At 39.7% G+C, this 21,634-nt stretch overlaps 2 protein-coding genes across 5 annotated transcripts in view; one reads left to right on the top strand and one right to left on the bottom strand.

The window, feature by feature from the left end:
* Positions 1–83: 83 nt before the first annotated feature.
* On the top strand, positions 84–5,410 carry prrt2 (proline-rich transmembrane protein 2). 2 transcript variants are annotated; one of them, XM_067576908.1, is made up of 5 exons: positions 84–549; positions 1,330–1,618; positions 1,844–2,139; positions 2,223–2,352; positions 3,397–5,410. In XM_067576908.1, the coding sequence occupies exons 2-5, from the start codon at positions 1,393–1,395 to the stop codon at positions 3,411–3,413; spliced, it is 669 nt and encodes a 222-aa protein (XP_067433009.1). In that variant the 5' UTR covers positions 84–549; positions 1,330–1,392; the 3' UTR covers positions 3,414–5,410. The 2 variants fall into 2 exon arrangements, with proteins under 2 accessions (XP_067433009.1, XP_067433008.1); XM_067576907.1 differs by lacking the exon at positions 3,397–5,410 and having other exon boundaries at positions 2,223–2,533.
* A 5,632-nt stretch (positions 5,411–11,042) lies between these two features.
* The window catches only part of LOC137172332 (double C2-like domain-containing protein alpha), a 32,955-nt gene continuing 22,363 nt past the window's right edge, over positions 11,043–21,634 (bottom strand). For 2 of the 3 annotated variants that reach the window (XM_067576714.1, XM_067576715.1), the window contains 4 exons: positions 19,777–19,976; positions 15,119–15,200; positions 14,694–14,790; positions 11,043–12,730 (listed from right to left, as the gene is read on the bottom strand). In XM_067576714.1, the coding sequence (XP_067432815.1) occupies positions 12,594–12,730; positions 14,694–14,790; positions 15,119–15,200; positions 19,777–19,976 (516 nt within the window). In that variant the 3' untranslated portion in view covers positions 11,043–12,593. The remainder of the gene's footprint in view (positions 12,731–14,693; positions 14,791–15,118; positions 15,201–19,776; positions 19,977–21,634) is intronic. The other variant, XR_010924946.1, reaches the window with a different exon arrangement.

The following is a 21,634-nucleotide window of genomic DNA, read 5'->3' as shown; positions in this document are numbered from 1 at the left end:
ACGATTAAAAAGTCACCCACCCTGACTGGTCTCAGGTCACGAACCACCGTCTCTTCGGGCAGTTTATCGACACATTTCAGGTTTGAAGCCTTAATTGGGCTCATTTCTGAACTGAGATGGAGGCAGGAGGACCCCTTTTTTATTTACATGCTGCATTAATGAACATTATTCAGTGTTTAGGTGGTTTGAGGATGAAGAGAGGAGGATGCTATTAGTCCACCTCCCCCCTCCTCCTCCTCCCACAGCACGTAGTCTGGTTGATTTCACTTTTCATTTCACACACACCCCTCCTCCCTGATCCTTCCTGCCGTCCAGGAGGAGACTCCCCATCCCAGCACTGCGCTGGAACCAGGCGCTGCATCCGCCCTGCTGCTGCTGCTCCTCCACCTCTCACACACGACAAACGGATACTATCGGATTTTAGACAAATTGCATGTTTGCATCAACATAATGGCTGTAGAAAAGATGTTTGGTCGCGTCTGATGTCGATTTTTCCACCTGAGATTACCGCGATGTTAAAGGCAGGGACGCTCCGGCTGGATTAAAAAGGTCAGTTTGATTTATTTTTACAGCCACTTTTATCCCCCCTCCCTCCCCTCGTAGTGTAGATTGATTAAAAGAGCCAAGTCATTCAAAATTGCTTGTTTGCTTTAAAAGCAAGAATCCAATGAAGCTGCATGTGTTGTTTTTTCTGCTTATCATTGCAATTTAGCAGCTCACATCCACTGAATCCAAATTACCAGCAGCAGCTAATTAACGAGCTCCTCCTTCACTCATCTATCCGACTGTTTTTTTCCGCCTTTGTCTCCATCCTTTGACTGCTCCCTATTGTTCTGCGCCCAACAACCGGCCACCGTTTATGCTCGTTAACGCTTGTGTACACATGATGAAATAATGGTATGTACACACCTGCACGGAGACTATGGCTGCTACCATCGTTTCAAAGGAACCTGCCTCCATCTGCCATGCCTTTGTACTCCTCATGTCATTGTGACCTGCTTTCTCTTATAGGAGGAAGCTCATCTGCTATTTAAATAAGATCTCTGAGGCACAGATGAGGCCTGATTTCCAGTTGATCATGATCTGTTTACCTTGAGCCTGTTTATTTACTATTCAACGTGGCTTTAAGACAGATTGAATCTGATTATTTACTATTCAACTGTGGCTTTAAGAGTGATTGAGCCTGTTTATTTACTATGAGAGTGATAAAAAATGAGGATAAATGTGGATTATAAAGAGGCTTTGAGCTCCAGATTCTAAATCAGCTCAAAAACAGATAGGAGAGAGTGGTCTCTGTTTACAAAACCATTTTCTGCCCCCCCCTCCCAGGTGTAACTACAGGAAGCACTAGCAGGACTGGACCACAAACAGAGGCTTCATTTTGGTGTCAGCATGGCTGTGAACATGATGCCAACTCCCGCCATCTGGCCAGGGGAGGAACAACCGTCGCTGCTGGATCAGGAGGGCTCTCTGTCGAGCCAAGCCCCCGTCTCCGTGCCGTGCCCGGATGTCAGAGGTGAACAGCTCATCCACAGCGGCAGCCCGGACAGCACGAGACCCCCCCGCAGCAAATCCAAAGGAGAGCTAGTCATAGTCATCAACGAGAAACTGAAGAACAGTAAGTGACTGAGTTTGACCTTGCATTAAAGCAGCGGCTGGTTGGCGGAGAGAGAGAGAGAGAGAGAGAGAGAAAGGGCGGGAGGGAGGGTGGGGGGGGAGTGTGGGGTCACACAGATGCTTTGTCAGCTCACTCAGGGAAAGTAAAATTCCAGCGCACGCACACGTTTAGTCCTTCCAGTGTTTCAAACATTTTTCTCGCCCCTTTTTCATCCCTCATGTGTAGGTAACGGGATCCACCCGGCGCCCGCGGACACCGCCTCTCCGGTCATCTCCTCTCCTCCGAGAAGACAACACTCCATCTCCTACCCCCATCACAGCAAGACCAGGAAGGGAAGCAGGGCGAGCTCCATCGGCTACACCGCCTTTTCGCCCAGGCCGTCGCTCTCTCGTCACTCCAGCATCGCCACCAACCCACCCTTGGACCGGACCAAGGTTAAAGACTACCTCCTCCTGTCCGTGCTGGCCTGCTTCTGCCCTGTCTGGCCTATCAACATTGTGGGATTTGTCTACTCAATCATGGTAAGAACTGGGATCTTTTCTCCAAACTCTTTAACGTGTGCAACCGGAACGATGCTAACAGATGGTTTGATCTTCTCTCGCAGTCCAAGAACAGTCTCGAGCAGGGAAACCTGGATGGCGCAGTGCGTCTGGGACGTGTGGCTAAGATGCTCTCCATGGTGTCACTAGTAGGAGGGACGGTCATTATCATCGCCTGCATTGTCAACCTGGCCAGTGAGTGTCCCAAATCTGACCTATAACCCTTAACCTCACCCTTTTACCCGTGTGTTGTTGTGCACAGCTGATCCGTCCCCCTGAACTCCTCCTTTTTTTGCCTGTGAATTGACAACTAAGGATTTGTATTAATATCTCTGCGACCACTGATCTTCCTGAGACCCTGCCCCCCCCCCCCCCCCCCCCCCCTCCAAAAAAACCACCTGCTGTTTATCCCGTCAAAATATAACACTTCAGCTCTGTCTGCACAATCTGACTGACTACTACCATTCATGTTTTTGCACAATATTTTACTAGCTACAACGCCTGCACAAGTCTTCACACACTGCGGCACTTTAGGAACTATGTCAACGCTACGCAAATACCAGAGCATATTAATCACATTTGCATCAGATTCAATTTTCTGTCTCCCATTTGCACGGGTGGCCTCCAGCCTCCAGCTGTAACCAGACTGCATGCCAGAGAGCCGTGTGTGTTTCTGTAGAGTGATTTGTGTAGTCCGCTGTCTGTTGTATGCCTTGCACTGTTTGCTTGTACAAAATGTCTTGTTGTCCCTGTACCATATATGTATATCATGTATGTCGGTGTGTTGTGAGTTGTTGACGTGCTCACAAGACAAAATATCTGTACATTTATTGTACCTGGCAAATAAACAGATTCTGATAACAGATCAGTGATGATTTCAGTGACTTGAAAAGGAAGGAACTGTCTTTGTACGTTACTGTAAACACATTAATGAGGGCTGCAGTCAGTTAAATGATTCTTTGCCTTTTCTCTTCAAGCAGAAACTTATCTGTGCTGTTTTTTTGAATGCACACAGTGGCAGCCTGTTGGGTATCATTAAGCCAAGAGATGTCCTAATTAACTTAATGTCTGGAAGAGCAATTGAACACACAACTTGAGTTTAAGGGCTCTGGGACTCAACAACCCTTGTTTTTTCCTCATTATATAACTGTCTTCTGTGGTTTGTGAAAGTTTATACATCCATATTAAGTTGCAGATTATATAGCTCTTCAACTAATACGCTTCCTTTTCTTTTTTTAGTAAATGTGAAAACCTGAGTTTCATCCCAGGATGAAACTGGATAAGGGAACTGACCGTCTGGCCCGCACCTGCACCACCGTCTTTACCGCCTAGTCATTACCTGGATGTGTGACAAAAATGCACCCGATATTCAGTGCTTACTTATATTTCTGTAATCTATATAAATCCCTTTTGGCTAATGGAGGAAAATAAAATATGCAGATATTGCTGCTCTGAGTCGGGGGGTGGGGGGGGGGGTTTATCCGTCTGATGTTAGATTGAGAAGGGAGTCAGACTAATCAGTCCCTTCGTATTCTGGTCAAAGCACTCAGAACGATTCTCGGTATAAGACATGACTCCTCAAGAACGCTACGATCACTTGCAGAACTGACTCAGACAAGGTGGACTATAAAAACATGGGAGACCAGCAGAGGTGGTTACAAAAAGGTGACACAGGAAGGATTGCCTCCCAGCTTCAGCGCCACATGCAAGTCTCAACAAAATGCACTGCAAAGTCCATCCTTCACTGCACCGACGACAGGATGCATCAGTTTGCTATTAAATCCCCTCGGACACGCGGAGAGAGAGAGAGAGAGAGAGGCTCTGGGATTAGTGTTGCAGAAATCCATCCCTCAAAGAGAAGAAACACTTTCAATCACAACGTTTTCCTTGTTTCAGACTCTTTCTGTGATTTTCATGACTCCTGCCATACATCTTGTGTTAGAGAGCAAGCGTACGGGTGGCGAAAGAGGCTTACCAAGGACTAGCTATGGGTGCTAAAATGGAAGGGATTATGGAAAGTCTTGCACAGAAGGCACACTTTATCACTGCAAGGAGGGGGAAAAAAAGTGCCAAAAAAAGAATTCAGGAAAGTTTCTTGCTTTGTGAGGTCCCACCTCTGATCGCAGAATTGTTGTTGCAGAGGGGGAACATCAAAAGTGCAACTGCAACTTCACACTTGTTCGACACCACTAACCAATGTGATCCAGAGAAAAAAGGGTACAAGAGAAAGAAGCAGCAAGATACTTAAACCATTCATTTTACAGTAGAAGCTAATTACGCCACGTCACCTATAACCTATCTTTTGATAACGTTTGTAAAAGATCATTTTGGAAAAAGGAAATTTTGAACCACTAATTTCATAATGTGATGCTGTTTGAAGTACTGTGCCACAGCTGACAGATGGTGGTAGTATCGTGTGCATATGGGCATCACTATATTTGATTAACAAATTAAATAGCTTGTGATTGCAGTCAAAGTTGTGGACCAGCATCCACAGATCCCTTCAAACTAGACTGATTCTTTTAAAAGATGTATTCAAATCACAGCTGATTCTTACCCTTTATAAACCCTACACTCCCATTTCGTTGTCACATACAGTCGGATGCTGTCTTTTGCTGGATTATTTGTAAAAACACTGGTTCAGAAGTGGTTTATTGGTGTGAGATATGAATAGCAGTGTGGTAGCTTAACTTTTCAAAACTAATTTCTAAATCTGATTTATTATTGTATCCTCAAACTAACCTCCAATCTGTCTCACTGTGATCTGAAACAACTGGGTTTCATTCAAGACTGGATTAAATTCTCTTAATTTATTATCTGTATTAAGCTGGATTCCAAATTTTGTACAGAAATGGCTCAACTCCTGAGCCTCATCAGTCCACACCTGCAGCCAATTTTCTGTTATGATTATTAATATGGCGTTTTTCCCTCTGTTACTACTTAATGTGTAAATTTAATTGTAATCAACAGTTGGTGTACTCTGCTGATATAAATCTCAATATTGTGATAATTCTCTAGTTTATGAGTTAGCATTAAGTAGTCATAATCTAACGTAGGCACAGAAACTGTCAGCTAGCCTCCTGACAGTCGTTGTATTACCACCGGGCTACTATAATATTTGTGGTTATTGGCATGCTGTGGCATTTTTATTCATGTATGATGATGATAGAAGTTGAAAATGACAAGATAAGCTGGCACTTGGAATATTATACTTCTGCGGCACATTCATAATAAAGACACAATGCATGTGAAAGTGTTTTCAGTGTTGTTTTGAACAGATAAAGAGCAGCAGCAGTGGGAGATTTAAAGCGATTGTGTTTTTGTGTGAGTGTCATAAGTGAGAGATGTCCAGAGAGCTTTAGCCATTGAGGAGATTATGTTTTGTAATTTAGCAGATGAGAGCAAAAACAAAAAAACAAAAAAAAAAAAACAAGAGGAAAGTATTAATGTAGTTCTCCATGCTGTGATGGTTTGTAAGCTGCAGGGATGGAAAAAGCCTGCTGTTGTCAGGGAGTGAAGCGCAGACAGCAGGAAGAGCAAAATGCTGAAGGGAGATGCCCGGAGCCAACGAAATCCACTGTAGGAGGTTATAATGAGAACTAAAGCCTCAGATGACTTCTGAGGAATCAAAGCAAAGTATCACTCATTATTTCCTCTGGAGTTTTTAACCTTCTATTGGTTGCACAAACTCGTATAATAAGAACAGTGATTTTGCAAAATTCCTTTTTTTTGGAATATAATGAAGAAAAATCTGGTTTTTAAAGTGGATTCTTGCATCCAAATTAGCCGGGAAATGAAAATTTGAATGAATGAATGAAATTTAAAGGCTATATTGTGCTAATAATATTATTAATATACTAATATTGTACTATATTGTACTGTAAATCAATACGTTGATCTTCAGGAGATTAATCAACAACTATTTTGATAATCAATTGTCATTTTTCAAGAAAAATGGCAAACATTACAAAGTTTCAGCTTCCCAAATGTGACATTTTGCTGCTTTTACTTGCCTTACATTACAGTAAATTGAATACTGGACCTATTGATGAGAAGAAACAAGCTATTTGAGGACATAAACTCAGCCTCTAAGGCACTGTTCACAGTTTTGTGATGTTTTATAGACCAAGTGATTTATCTATTAATTGAGAGAATAACTGGCAGGTTAATTAATAGTGAAAAAATCTTTCGTTTCAGTAATTTTAACATCATAGAAATCACAACTGCTTGGTTATAATATGTTTAAATGTGTCCCATTGAAATATATAAAGCTGTGAAGTGACAGCTCTGTTGCAATAATGAACACAGGAAATTATACTGTACATACATAAACATGGCTATATTCAGCATATAAAAGTAATCACGTCACAATTCCCTAAAAAAAACAAAAACTAGTGTTTACACGGGAGCGTCCAGAGTTCACAGAATAAATCTACTGCATTAGCAGAAATCCAAAAGCACTCACAACATCTGAGACCAGCAGAAATCTCCTTCACCAATGTTAACATTTTTGACAGCGAAAGATATTTTTTCTTTGCACTCAGCTAATTTAACAGTAGTCATACAGTACAGGGAGGCTCACAAGGGGATCAGTATACCAGCCAGAGTCACATCCAGATGCAGTAAGTGGGTCAGGGATTATCCAGCTGGGTCACATAAACACAGAGGATGTGAGTCAGCTTGGCAGTGTTTGGATGCATCATGATCATCCTGTCAGTCTGCATAGGAAATCACAGCATAATGAGATATACTGACCTGTGGCGATGCTCTTCTATTAGCGCCTGATTAATTTGCAAAGAGAACTGGGGCTGAAAAAAATCAGTGTGAATTAATGCGTCTGGTTGTTGTTGCAGCAGTCGTTGTGGATTTTCAGTTGTTTTTGAGACTTATAAGGTGAAAAATTAACTTTAAAAAAAAAATATAGAATCACATACTTGTGGAAGTTTGCACATCAAACAATCAGTCTGTGTTATTAGCTCTTTTTTTTCAGACTCCATCCTGTTTCAGCCGCCTGCAGTTCCCAGTTAATGAGAGAGTTTCACAGCTGCTGTCGACACAACAAATTATCCGCTCCACTTTCTATGATGGCAGATTTTTTTTTTTTAAAATGACAATTACTTTATCTGAAAACCGTTGATTGAAAAAACACTTTCACAGTTTATTTGTCAAAAACTGTCTTACTGTGTTGCTAAATTAACATCATAACTTTTTCATGGCAGACATTCTGACTTATCATAGCAGGAAACACACAGGTGGTTATTATAGCTTTAATCACAGCTGATCTCCATTTACATGCTTTAATTGCAGCTCACACTTGCATCATTAACTTTATCATTTATACATGTGCTTAAAAAGGCCTGTTGTTGACTGTTGACATTCAGTTTTTAAATGAACTCTTATGGCTTTGCTGTGTACATGAAGTGAGGTTATCATCATATTTCTTTGGCTCAGATGTTTTCAAACATTATTTACATTTGGGTTTTTTTCTTTACTGACATTATTAATAATTAATACAGTCTGTCATCAGAGAATAATTTTCCGTAAAGCACCGTATGTTTGTCATCTTCAGAGACTTATTAATTGAGAGGTTCTGAGGTTCTGAGTCAGTCTAGTTGGGGTTCCCTGTCAAGTTTCAGCTGTGTGTGAGTTGTTTGCAGTTTCGCTTAAGACACATTTCCCCTTTAAACATCTCACTTGGTTTTATTTAAATAATCATCAAAGGCACAAAGATGTAAAACTCTCCAATGCATCAGTCACAGGGGACATTTTCCTGCAGAACAAGGACTTGAACATGTGATGCTTCATGTCCATTTTACTGAAAACTGTTTTAACTTGTAACAGAGCTTTTTCTACACTGTTGTTTTGGTACTTTGACTTAAGTGAAGAATCTCAATACTGTCATGAAACTGTAGGTTTTCATATTTCCAGATTTGTTTAAGAACTTGTTGGATTAACTCTCGTTTGGACTTTACATTCCCATATTTAAACTGCTCTCAAAGAACATATACAGTTTTAAGACAACAGGGCAAACTCCAGTTGATGTAGATCATGGGCCACAACCGAAAGCTCCAGACTAAATAGATCTTGTGGTGAGATTGTTTTGTCAACACATTAATTATTTAGTTATTTATGTGTATTCCTAACTAAATGCACTTTTTACCCGGTAAATTGCCACAAAAATCCCGCACTAATAATAATGTTAAAGTAAGAAGAGCAGGACATTTCTTTAAATCATTCAAACTCTACAAACTGGGTTATCAGTGAATACCTTTATAATATTCACATAATTGTAGCTTAATTGAATTGGGATGTGAGCTTCAGGCTCATATTTGACCCGTTATCACTGCACAGCTCTGCTGCTACACTTCCTCTGCCAGCTGCTACCTTTAACTTTCCATCACAGTCCTGGCTAGGTGGCAGTAATGTGCTCATTATTGTCTCTGTAATGAAAACTACTCATCATCGCAGTGTGGATTCAGAGCTCTGTCCCTCTTTGGTGAAATATGACTGTAATATTTCGATTGTTGCTGCCAGCTTTATTGTTATGAAATGACCATGTGAAGATGACTTTAGCTGAAGTGAATATGTGTGGTTTTAATAGAAAAACCAGCAGCTGCTCAGTACATTTTGTTATAGACAATCTTGACATTGTTATGTAATGACATTATTAAGTAACCAAATTGTAAAGTGAAAGCCAAAAGCCTTTCAGAGCAACAGACAGCCAGATGGTTGCTGCTCAGATACTCTACACAAGTGACTCTCATCATTATCTGTTATGTGTTTTCTCAGTCGGCAGATGTTAGCGCTGGTCCCTGCAGAGAGGACAGGGGTCTGGGTTTAAATAATGTTTGTGGTTTCACAGAAATCTGCTGGATTAATCCTCCCTGAGCAAACATAACTACTATTATTCTTTTAATGGCTATATTAAACTCAGTAGTAAATGAGTTTGTTGCACAGTATGTTATGACATTTCATTTCTCTTGTACGAGCTATATAAAGGTCATTACTCACAGGGTTGGGCTGTAGTGCAGGCTGTGTCCTGATGAGTCCGGCTTTTAGGTTTAACTGCGCATTTTGTTTTTAATTAAAGATCTTTATCACTAGGTGAGCATCTCTCGTGTTGTTTGAGATGCAGATCTGCCTCAAAGAAGCTGTAAACTGAATGTTTAATGTCCTCCAGTGTACCCTCTCATGATTTTATTTTACAGTACTCTTTATATCTTTGCACAACATCAACAGTCCAAACCCCTAATTCCTGCAGCTTCATAAAAGGTATAGATAATTTTCTTTTTATCTGCAAAGACTCATCCGTGCTTTTATTACTTCTTTGCCTGGACTGTATCATAAACATAAACTCTTTCAAAATTGCTTCTAATCACAACACCAAAAACTTTTCTCTAGTTCCAACAATAGGGTATGTGTAATACCCATTTTACTATCTTGCTTTGATTTTCAAATTTAATGTAATATTAGTATTACTGTAGTATCTCAACATGTTTGACGGATCTGCAGAGGACAGTAGAAGAGCACAGAGAGGCACGAACTGAGATGAAACATTAGTAGCTGTCTTTGATTTCTTTCCCACTCAGGATATACAAAGAAATACACAATAAACAGAAAACTGCACAGCTGCAAAGAGCATCAAGTGTTTTTCTGAACCCTCCTTTTCTGTCTAAAATCGTCTTTGCCAACGTCCATGACTCTGCCGCTGAGTCAGACAGTCGGTCAGCTCGAGGTAAGCCTCACAGCATGAGGCTCCATCCAGGCATACACTGGGCAGCAGCGTGTTTACCAAAAACATCTTGATTTCCTGATGCTGACCTCTGACCTCACTGTCATTTAATTTTGTGGTAAACATATACTGTAATGATCAATCTTATATAATAGTAATAATTTTATACCTTTATTTAATCAGGTAAGTCCCACTGACATCAAGGGAGACCTTGTACATATGTACTGCTCATATAAACTTCCCTGTGTTAACATGTCGATGCTTTTTTGTGTTAATCATGTGGAAGCAAATCATAGTAATAATAATTTGATTCTTACAAGCAACTAAGTAGTTAAGTGTGAAATGTAATCACTGCTTAATGTTGACATTTAAATACCACTGACTTTATGGCACTGAGTAAACTTTCTGAATCCATATGGTGAATCACATAATTACAAGTGGAGCAAAAAATACATTTTCTGTTTGTTTTTTTTCTTTTTAGGGTACACAAATTCACAGAGAAAATTCAAGCATCGAGAGTGTTCAACAACCTGTATTCAAATTCAAGTCAAATCAAAAACTCAGGTTTCTCTAGTTGGATTGGTGAATTTCAGATACCAAAATTCAATCAAGTCTGACTGAAGACCTCCGTCCAGTCAGGTGACGACCAGTCATGTGATCAAAATGTCCAATCAGTCTAGAAGGGTCAAGTTTGAATTTTTCATGTTGAATTTTGGTGAATGTGTGGTGGTTTTGTTGTGGGTCGACCGGATTTTTGACTTCACTTGAACTTTTAGATAAGAATTTGAATAATTAAATTTCAGCAACTTGAATATAGTTTTTTTTTCTTGTATTTTTGACACTTTCATTTTATTCTGACTTCTTGAGCCCTAAAAAAATACTTTACGCTACTATAGAATACCTTTGCACTACCCTATAGTGTTTTTGCACCATAACTTGCACATTACATTTATTTTGCACATATTTTAAACTTATTCTGTATAATGTATATGTATCTGTATATTCCTGTAAATATATTATAGTTTTCCTTTTTAATTTCCTCTTTAGTGCTACTTTTAAATACTTTGTTCTATTTCATTGCCAAATTTATTGTTTTATTCTATTCTAATTTAAAATATATGTACATACATGCATTTACAAATATGTAAATACGTTGTGCTCTGTGCCCCTCTGTGCTCTTTGGACACATTTATAGATCACTATTGCTCATATTACTGTCAGAGAAGAGGCTGCAGTTGCAAATCCCAGCAGCTAGGTGGCAGTATTGGCTTTATTAGAAGGCCACTGGGCTGAGTGTAAACATCTTCAAAGAAGCTGCTTCAGGGAGGCTGCTTTTGGGATCTTGGAGCAAATACAACAAAAATTCAGGGATGCACACAATAAATCAATATGAATGTTTTATGAAAAAAAAAATCATGCACACTTCCAAAAGACAAATAGTCAATGCAATTGAAACACAATATATATTTACATATGCACACCACTGGTATTTTTCAGCATGCCTCTTTTACCACATGGGACTGAGCACAGATAAAACCTGCACTTTGTTTAATGCAGTCCATAAATAAAGCAGCAGCTATGGAGAGTCAACAGACAACACTGCACTCTGTACACCATTCATATTTGTAATTCAGAAACAAAGTCGGATGGTTTCATTTACCGTTGTGTCAGAGTACGACCGTGCACGGCCCTCCTGAAAACAACCTACTCCGAAACTTCTCACTGTTCTCATCCATACAAATTAAGGAGCAAAATCAGGTTAACAACAACGTGTCTTCAACAAGAAACTGGCACAGTGATATTTGAGCTGATACATCAAAACAACTGTGAACAGCATAAAAAAAATAAATAAAAAATATATCTTTAGTTAATCAGAGCATCACATCTCAGGGGAACTGGGAACAACACAATGATGAACACCTCATCCTGCAGCAGAGCGTGGCACATATTTGAATTTTAAGTTTGCTCCAACAACACCACACATGCAAATCACTGACACAAACCATTAACATGGAAGAACCAATTATCTTATTAGGTTGTGCTGTCTGCAGGCAATCCAGTGGCAATCAGATCAATAGATACAAAATGTCTGACGGTATTAAGACCACTTAGAAATCTTCGGAAGCATTAGGCAAAACATTATTGCAAGGGAGAGGTATGTGCCTGGTGAGACAGATGGTTGTAATGGTGGATCTTTAATGTCAGCGGTTAATTAAAATAACAGGCCAAATTTAATAAAAGCAAGCAAACCTGACATGAGGGCCGACATGAGAGGTGAACTGCGGGATAATTCAACTTTCTCCCTCATTATATTTTCTTGCATGACTTCAATTTTTCTTGTTGATTGAGCTTTGACCAGTTTAGAGCAGTGCAGAGGAGCATTTAGATTGATATTAAATCTACAAAAGGGACATGGATCCCTATGAATATGATTATGAAAATTCTTACACTGTTAGCTTTGTGGTGGGGATGGTTTCCCAGATTTGCATCAGGCCTATTTAGATCCAAGATTACAGTATTGATCTCTGAATGTGACCCCTTTGGGTATTGTTATGAATTATGAACTCATTTATGACACAAAGTAAGTAGGATATGAATCCTTCATAGTCATGCAGAAAATCCTCAGAGCATGCGATGAAGCGTCTCTCGTCCCGAGTCTTCAGGCCGTCTCTCACCAGTGTCAGTACAGTGGCAGAGGTGCAGTTCATTCCTGCAGCGTAGATCCTGGCAGCTCGTTGGTGAGCGTGTGCCAGCGCTCCACCTTCTTGCCTTTGTTCTTCAGACAGTCTATCCAGTGCTGCAGAGTTTCTCCCTGTGAGTGACACCCTAAGGATACACCTCCTAACCGGTGCAGACACAGAAAATATGAGAATATGGCCTGAGGGGAATAAACATGTTTAAAAAACAAAGGGTTAATGTAAAAAAAAGTTCATTGTGTTCCACAATTCATGGAGCAGTAATAAGGAGCAGGAACTCAGCTAGTTAAAAAATGTTTAAAAAGAACCACTTGAACACATAAAAAACGTATTATCTGAATGTTAAGTTGGCGCTAGTCTGCAGGAATATTGTTTTTTTGTCTGGCGTTGGAAGTTTGTCTGTTGATGGAAAACAGCCAAAACATTAGAAACGTTGCATTTTTGGTCTGTAGAAAATCTTCTTGGTTGTCTTGTTTTCTGCTGTACTGTTTTGTTGAAGTTAATTGCATTTTTGTTGTTTTTTTGGCCTAATTGTTTTCTTATTACTTACAGACCAAAATACATTTCAATTTGAAAATAAATCGAGATCCGTTGTGAGACCCAAAAAGCTGAAAATAATATTTTCCTAATTTCACAGCAGAGCAAAAATAAAATACGGTTTGTTTTTATTGCAAACTCAAAGAACTCATATTTTTGAAGTGTTAATGACCCTTATTAATTCTTAATTACTTTGCAAACTTTTTGCACCAAATTTAATTCAGAGTTTTCACTTGAATTTCTTTGACTGTAATTGTGTCTCCAAGCCATCAACACTCCACACACAGAGCCTCAGAAAAGTCCTGCGTATCCTCTGGCCTAAGACCATCTCCAATTAGTAACTACTAGATGGATTGGACACATCATGCGAAGAGAAGAGGATGACATCACAAGAATTCCCCGCCACTGGACACCAGAAGGAAGGCGTAGGAGAGGAAAACCCAAAGAAACCTGCCTTTGAACAGTGGAGAGAGAACTGAAAGCCCTGAAGGAAACCTGAGGTATCATCCAAAAGTTTGCCCTAAACGGACAGGAGTAGAGATCCTTTGTTGCTGCCTGACATGCCAGTAGGCATAAAGTGCAGTAAGTAATTAAGTAATTGTGTCTTATGATTACAAAAGTGCTCGTTTGACCATCAGATAAAGCTGAGCAGTGTTTAAAAGCTTGTCACAGTGTCTGTACGCTATCAGAAATCAATTTGAGAGATGGATGATAATCAGCATCTTTAAAATGTAATAGCAATAAATGTGAAAGGGGATCATTATTGGATGTGATTTTTATACCCTCAGAAAGCTGAGTTCAAATTGGATTAGTTAAAGTTGAAAAAGTGGAAATTAAAAAGCAAAATAAACAGTAAAAAGTCAGGTTTCCCCTCTGGTCGTAACTGACTGACTAATCATTGTCCATAATTACCATGAACATGGGCACTGTTGTTTATTCTGAGTCACTTGAGCACCAAACATGTGTTAATCCGCCATTGAAATAGTCCCCAACAAACGCACTACATACTCTTGTTCAAGTGATGTTTGCTAAAAACTTCAGTGTCCTGAAGTTTTAGAAAATAATTTTGCCTTTTTAAAAATGAAATCATACATTTTGTGTTCCATTTTTAAAGATTTACATCATTCAATAGAAACAAGCGGGCTTGCTGTTGAGCCTCAGACAGGCGGAGGAAGTTGGAAAGTAAAGTATAAATACAGAAAAACACCAGACTTAATCTTTAATTACTGTATTTTGAGAAACAGAAATTGAAAAGACTCCTTGGAAGTAGAAGTAGACAAAAAGTTATTCAAAAGAAAGAACAGGGGTAAATGTAATTACTTATTCCCACACTTGGAGTGAGTATAGTATAAATCTCATTTTCTAACCCTTTCGGCAGTAAACCTTGCAAATTACACACAGTGCTGCACTCGGAGGACAGCAGATAATAGAGAACATCTTAAAATATCTTTGGCAGCATCTGCCATAGCTACACTATTATTAGACTGCTAAAGTAGCCAGCCAGCTAATCAGTAATCCACCAATTCACAAGAGATCACCAACAGGAAATGATTAGCTGCCAGTGTACTCACCTATGAAGTCATTGGATTTTCCCAGGTCGTAGTCCCACACTGTGACCTCTAGCGTCTTGGTGGCTAACTCTGAGAAGGAGATTTCATAGAAGAACTCCTGGGTGAAAACAAACAGAGAAAAGGGAGCAGTGGGCAAGCGCTGAGGTCAAATGATCACATCAAATATACATGTTGCTCCTCTTCCATACGTCTCTAAAACTCTCACTAATGAGGCAATAGATAAAAATATGCAAACTGTAATTGGCTGTCTCACTAAAAGGTTGCAGAAACTTGTATGCAGTGTTGTGTCTCTGAGGACTATATGAGTCTAAATGAGCTGTCTCTTTACATTCAACCATCGCAATTTAGCTCCTACAGACACACACATGCACACACGCACACACACACACACACACATACACATGAATCGACTAATTGTTGTCTACCTCATTAAACTCTGGGTTCAGAGTCTTTTTTATGACCGCTGTTTTGTGCTTGGATTTCTTGTGAACGTCTGGCTTGAGGTACCTGAGACAGAGGAATGTGATACAATCACACAAGAGTCGGGCCATTATCATTCACAAGTCATAGCACTGCTGGAAGGAATAATAAGGGTAACTGCAAATACCAGTAATGGCTATCTAAGGGTCAAAGTGATTTCAGGCATGTAGAAAATCATAATGTTCACTCAAGAATTACTGAGAATTACAGATAGATTCAATGGCTTTCCTTGTCCTGTAACTGTTTTACTTCTTTGTAATTGACATTTTCACTGTAGGTCATTTAGAGAAAGGTTTAAACTACTTTGACAAAGTTTCTGATACGCCAGGGCTAGAACCAAAAGCACGACTCACACAGTCAGTTTCCAAAACAAGGTCTTTACTAGGCAGATTCGGTACACAAGCGGGCAGTCAAAGAAGGCAACCAGACACAAAGGGCTAAGCAGAAGCAGAGTCAAAAAACAGATCCAGGGTCAAAAAACACTAGAAGGCTATAACAAGGAGAATAATGCTGGGACGCTTGCGAAAGAGGCTAAGATGAACTGGCACAGGGAGCGGGGATCACACAGACTACATACACAAGGAGAGTGAGGGTAATGAGACACAGGTGGATGAGATTAGGGGATGATGACGAAGACAAGAGCGGGAAACACACAAGGGCAGGAAATGGATCTGAAACGAGAAGAGAGTTAGATACCAAATTAAACAGGAAATGCATAACTAAATGATGATGATGATGTTTTTTAAATGAAAGAAAAACAAAAACATAACCTAAAGACAGGATGAGACATGACATACTTAGGGTTAGCCCTAACCCTAACCGGAAGTTAGTTATGAAGCTAGCAGACCGTCTCGTTTGTTTAATCCATACAAAAACTGTGTACAGTGTAAAAATGACATGTTGAGGGATTATGTGCCAGACTTTACTCAGCTATTTCCAGTTTCCAGTTTTCATTATCCAAGAACAAATTTTAACATGTTAATTAATGAGGTTAGAGTCAGAGGTTATCTTTTGGAAAGGCCAGGCTGTCTTTTTCCCCCTGTTTCCAGTCCTTATTCTAAGCTATGCTAACCAGCTGCTGGCTGTAGCTAAACAGACAGACATGAGAGCGGTATTGATTTTCTCATACAAAACGGGGCCCAAAAATTCCCAGAAGCCAGAGATAGCACAGGAGTAGGGTGTAGTTTTCGGATATGCCTACGGCTTGGTGAAACTAAAATTGGAACTGAAAGGGATACGATTCAAAATCGTGGAAAACATCCAGGAAGAAACACAGGAGGCTCTGGAAACAAAAGATGACAACAGGAAATGTTTCCAGGAATGGGAGAAGTGTAGTGCATCTCAAGGAGTGTACTTGGAAGGGGAGTAGAAAGGTACTACTGAAAAATTTATAATGAATTTGTAGGTCTCCCCTTCGTGTAACTCTCAGCAGGAAAGCGAAGAAGCGAATTTCCTCAAACTGTTGAACTATTCCTTTAAATGTTTGATGTATTATTTGTTAAACTAGCCCTGTGTGAGTGTGAGGACTGATAAGTTATTCCCTCACCAACACAGCACAGATTGAAAAAGCTCAGCATCCCCTCCGCAAGCTGTCATTAAATTCTCAGGATATTTTTAAGCCAGCTGGAAGAAGCACAGCTAAATCTCTATTCACATTTGCTTTCCACCCACCACCCACAGCTTGGAGAGCGTATGTTCCCACACGCTCTTAGACACAACAAAGCATCTGGGAAAAATCTCCTGCCAAAGGGCAAAGATGTGATCACGCATCCAAAACGAAACAAAGTGCATGATGCATTACTGTGGATGTGTGAGAGACGTACAGTGGATGTAAAGAAGCAGGGAAAAAACCTGAGTTTGACGCGTGACAGGTAAGAGGAAAGCAGGTTGGAGTGTACTGAAGTGAGACAAGCATGGTGGCATGCCTGTCTGTGTGTGTGTGTGTGTGCCATGTCCCCAATTGGGGAAAAGCTGATTTTTGGGTTAGTGGTTAAGATTAGGGTTATGGTTAGGGTTAGGATACGTCTCCAGGAAATGGATGTAAGTCTATGTATGGTCCCCAAAAGTGACCATGATCTGATATGTGGATATTTGTGTGTGTGTGTGTGTGTGTGTGTGTGTGTGTGTGTGTGTGTGTGTGTGTGTGTGTGTGTGTGTGTGTGTGTGTGATGGAGGGTTTTTGTATGATTTACTCACTCCAGAAACAATCTCAAAGCAAGAACCAGCACTCAGGAGAACTCTGAGTGAAGAAGGGGAGGGATTTTAAAGCTCATTTGTCCAGTTTCTGTCAGAATGCATCATTCAACACAGGGACCTTCCTGCCCTCTCTGGCACAGACACAAACACACGCACAGTGATACACACAGTATTGCTTTTCTTTCATCAGTGAGTAATGAAACTCCAGAGGACCTCCATGACACTAACAATAGCACCCAACTCTGTTTTCCTTAGTCCTCTGTCTCTTCCGTGATACAGTACGCCCATAACGTTAGATCATGTCACTGCCTTTCAATCCATTTTGAAGGCTGTCAATACAGACACAGTTATCATTATCTTGATGAATGAGTAACATATTTCGCAATGACTTCCACTTGTGTGAAAGCCACCCTCATCTATCACTATTACCTTATGCGATGTTAACTCAAGCCATCTATCACTCATGAGTGGCGACGATAGGTGATTCATGGGGTCAATATGAGCTAACGGCCAGTTAAGACCACACACAGGTATTAAGGTGGAGAGGGAGACTGGTGCTTGGTAGGTCATGTGAAAATTGTTCTGAAATGAGGGCGGGGAAATGTCAATCCATTAGTCTTAGCTGGGTATTGTGTATTCATTATTTAAAATGTGTACAATTGTGTGCTAGTATTGATGTCATTTGCTATGATAATTAATTAAGAATAATTTGTTTTTCATTCAGGTAATGTCTATTTTATTTATAGGGGATGTGTCATGCACATTTCCAGGTCTATATTTATATTCTGGGGCTCTCCTGGAACATCTTTACATGATTTACAGTTCAAATAACTCCATTTATCTTATACTGACTCTTTATGAAGCCGCTCAGTTCAGCCTCTGTCTGAAACAGGCTTTTTAGCTCCTGTATCTTTAAGGCCTCCCTCCAGATGAGCCCACTCTGTTCTGATTGGTCAGCTCCTGGAAACTGCTCCTCCGCTGACTTCCGGCAGTTCAGGAGGCTACTAACAGTAGTAGTAAGATTAGACATCTTTTTGTTGTTCTTTACTCAAAGTGGAAACTTCTCAAATACATCCACACATGTTCGAGTCCAAATCTGATCCAAAATATGCGAGTGGACAACACAAACAAGACATGAAATAACCTTAGCAACAATCTTAGCAACAAGAGCTACAGAACAGATGGCCATTTGTGGGCATGCACGGACAATCTGACGTCATCACAAAGTGATACCAAGTTCAGACTTCAGAACACCAAGTTCGGAATTGCATAATTGCTAATTCGGACTTCGCAAGTTCGACTCAGGAGTACAAACTTCCGAGGACGGGAGGACGCTGTACGATCATTCTGCAATTGGGAGAGCAGCGTACTTGCTGACAGCAGAAGCTGTACATGACTGTACTGTGACAAAATAATCTCAACTCAAAACCCTACTAACACTTTCTCTCTCACAGAAAAATGACCTCATTGACAGAGAGATGCAGTAAATTATGTTATTCGGTCTGTAATGTAGCTATAATAAAAATCCAAACTGTTACGTAGCTTAATGAAATAAAACGAAATTTAATATAGACTGATGTGTTCGTTTTAATACATTTATATTTATTGAAATGTGGTGATATCTGTACATATAAAGCCCCACAGTCAGTAGTGTTGTTCTGTCCAGTAGAAATATGAAGCTTCACTTTACATTCAGACAAACTAATGTGGCAGCTGCAATTATTGGATTTCATCTGTGAGACCAACATTTATCTTCCAAAAGGAATTATGTCATATATCAAAATGCTATGGAGACATTAGAGCCAGGAATTATTTGATATTTTTTTTACAATAGTCCATAGCTGTGTATATTACAAAGAGGGAAAGTACCAAAACTGGGGGAAAAATGTATCACATACAGTATATAAAATCATAATAAGTGGATTGCCTGCTAACACCTGCTGTGTACCAGTGGGCTGCTGCCAGAGAACAACTACTCTGCACTCACGGTTTCTCAAATGTCTATGAAAACCAGGCGATGCAGTGACAACGCCAACCTTCACCACAATGACTGTCATTCCTCTGCGTCATTTCGAGCTTTTCCAGCTTTTCCAAAACAAAAATAGAACACCCAGTTATAGCATCTCTGTACAGAGGCGCTGGTACTGCATGTACAGTGAGCTTCTGCATCAATTAATTTTGTACTGCAGAGACTCAGATTTACAGTGAGTATTTTACAGACAGTATCACTAGAAAGCAAATAGGTCAAATGCTTTTATCAGCTGTCAGTCAGTCAGTCAGTCAGTCAGGGACATTTGCGGTATAATAACAGAAAATCACAAAAAGCATGTTATGCCCTCTTTTAATCAAATACACCACCACACAGAAATACCAAGGCTTTCAGTCAGTAGTTTGGTGTCATCCTTACGTTTTAACATAGGGGTCGGAGTAGCCATTTACATCCATGGCTGCCAGGTGAGCGCATCTTTTGACGCCCACACACAGCCCACCACGAGCCCTCTCCTTGCTCTCGCCCTTCACATTACCATCACCAGCCGGGGGAAGGTACTGCAGGCAGAGCAGCAAACGGCCTCTCTCCTCTAGACTTCTCTGCTGCTCAGTCTCCCACTAAAGAAGAAGGAGAGATCAGAAATCAGGAAAAAGGTGTAGCCACGAGATTAGTAACTTAAGGTCCAGAGTTAAAGGATATAATAATAATATAATATAATAATATAATAGTATAATAATAGTAGTATAATAAAAGATATAATGGAAATGATGCATCAAAGAATCATGACCTTCTGATACAACAGGCAACAATAATATTCAAGTTGTTCTTTAAAGCTGCTGTAATCAATATTTTTATATTGCCAATAGATTACATAACTTTATGTAATGTAAATGGGTCACTACTATTGATGAACTCACACAGAATTATCACCCAAATCTCTCCTCTCCTCAGCTTCACAGAGCTTTTAGCATCTTTCAGCTCTTTGTTTTGGTTTTCCGTGAGCAATTTTACTGTTTTTATTCACTCTCACCACTCTCATCATCTTGTTTTCAGTTGCAGCAGGAAGTTTTTTTCTGCCTAAAAGCTCTGACAACCCACTGTATGCCCAGCACCAAACTGCAGTCAGACAAAATTAGCGACTAGCTGGTGAACATAGCGGAGTATTTAGAAACCAATGAGCCAGATATTTCCCTCAGGAGTTGTATGCTAATGTTGTTCTGTCTGCTTGATGTGTAAATAAACCACTGTTTGCTAACATGGTTCCCATATCAATTTTAAACAGGGATTATTATAGCCTGTTGCGCTGCCCCTAAGTGGTCAAAAAATCAATAAATGCAGGTTTAATCCTGCATTGAAAATAGACCATTGCAATGCAGTATGGATTATAAAGTGAGCCAGTGTAACTTCAGTGTGGGATAACGCTAAATGCTAAAACACAGTGTAACAGTAGGGCTGCAACTAACGATTATTTCCATTATTGATTAATTTGTCAATTATTTTCTCATCTGGTCTATAAAATGTAAGACAATTGTGAAATGTCGATCACTGTTTCCCAAAGCCAAAGGTCATGTCCTCATCTCGATCAACAGTCCACAACCCAGAGATATTCAATTTACTGTCATAGAAGAATAAAGAAACCCTAAAATATTCTCATTTAGGAAGCTGAACCAGAGAATTTTCGTATTTTTTTCTTTAAAAATGATTCAAAATGATCAGTCGATTATCAAAATCAATCATCTAATAGTTGCAGCTCTATGTAAGAGTAGTAACAGAGTTCCATATGGGCTTAAAACTGAGACTGCTCCTGGCCTATATCTGTGTCTTTAAAGTCCAACCCAACTGATACTGCAAGATTTGAGACCTGAATCCAACCTGAGGCTATATTTTTGCTTTATTAGATTATTTACTGATAGTAATTGTGTATCTAGTTGCAACACAGGACATGTTGGAGACATACGATTGGCACAGTCAAATTTCTTAATGTATTATATTGAATTATATATGAAAATTATATTGAAAAATATAATTTATATAAATATACAAAATAAAAATAAGTAATTATATTGAAAAAACCCAATCCAATCCCAAAGCTTTATGCAAGGAACAGGCCAAACATGACCTGAAACCCAGTACCTTTTTGGGAAATGTTGGTTTGATCAAGACAGTGAAATGATTCAGTCATGTCCATTATACATCAAAGTCTAAATATCAGCTAGCATTAGCCATCATAATCTACTGGTCATACCAAACCAAATAAAGCTGTAGCAACCAACTC

Source organism: Thunnus thynnus, chromosome 20 (assembly GCF_963924715.1).
Source record: "Thunnus thynnus chromosome 20, fThuThy2.1, whole genome shotgun sequence".
NCBI lineage: Eukaryota > Metazoa > Chordata > Actinopteri > Scombriformes > Scombridae > Thunnus > Thunnus thynnus.
This window is presented reverse-complemented; position numbering and strand designations above follow the sequence as displayed.

What these genes read in the sequence shown, in the direction of transcription:
- prrt2 (XM_067576907.1), top strand. Translation starts at nt 1,393, where the DNA reads ATGGCTGTGAACATGATGCCAACTCCCGCCATCTGGCCAGGGGAGGAA. An exon ending in CAACGAGAAACTGAAGAACA is followed by an intron (nt 1,619 to 1,843) that starts GTAAGTGACTGA and finishes CCTCATGTGTAG; the next exon opens with GTAACGGGATCCACCCGGCG. An exon ending in GATTTGTCTACTCAATCATG is followed by an intron (nt 2,140 to 2,222) that starts GTAAGAACTGGG and finishes CTTCTCTCGCAG; the next exon opens with TCCAAGAACAGTCTCGAGCA.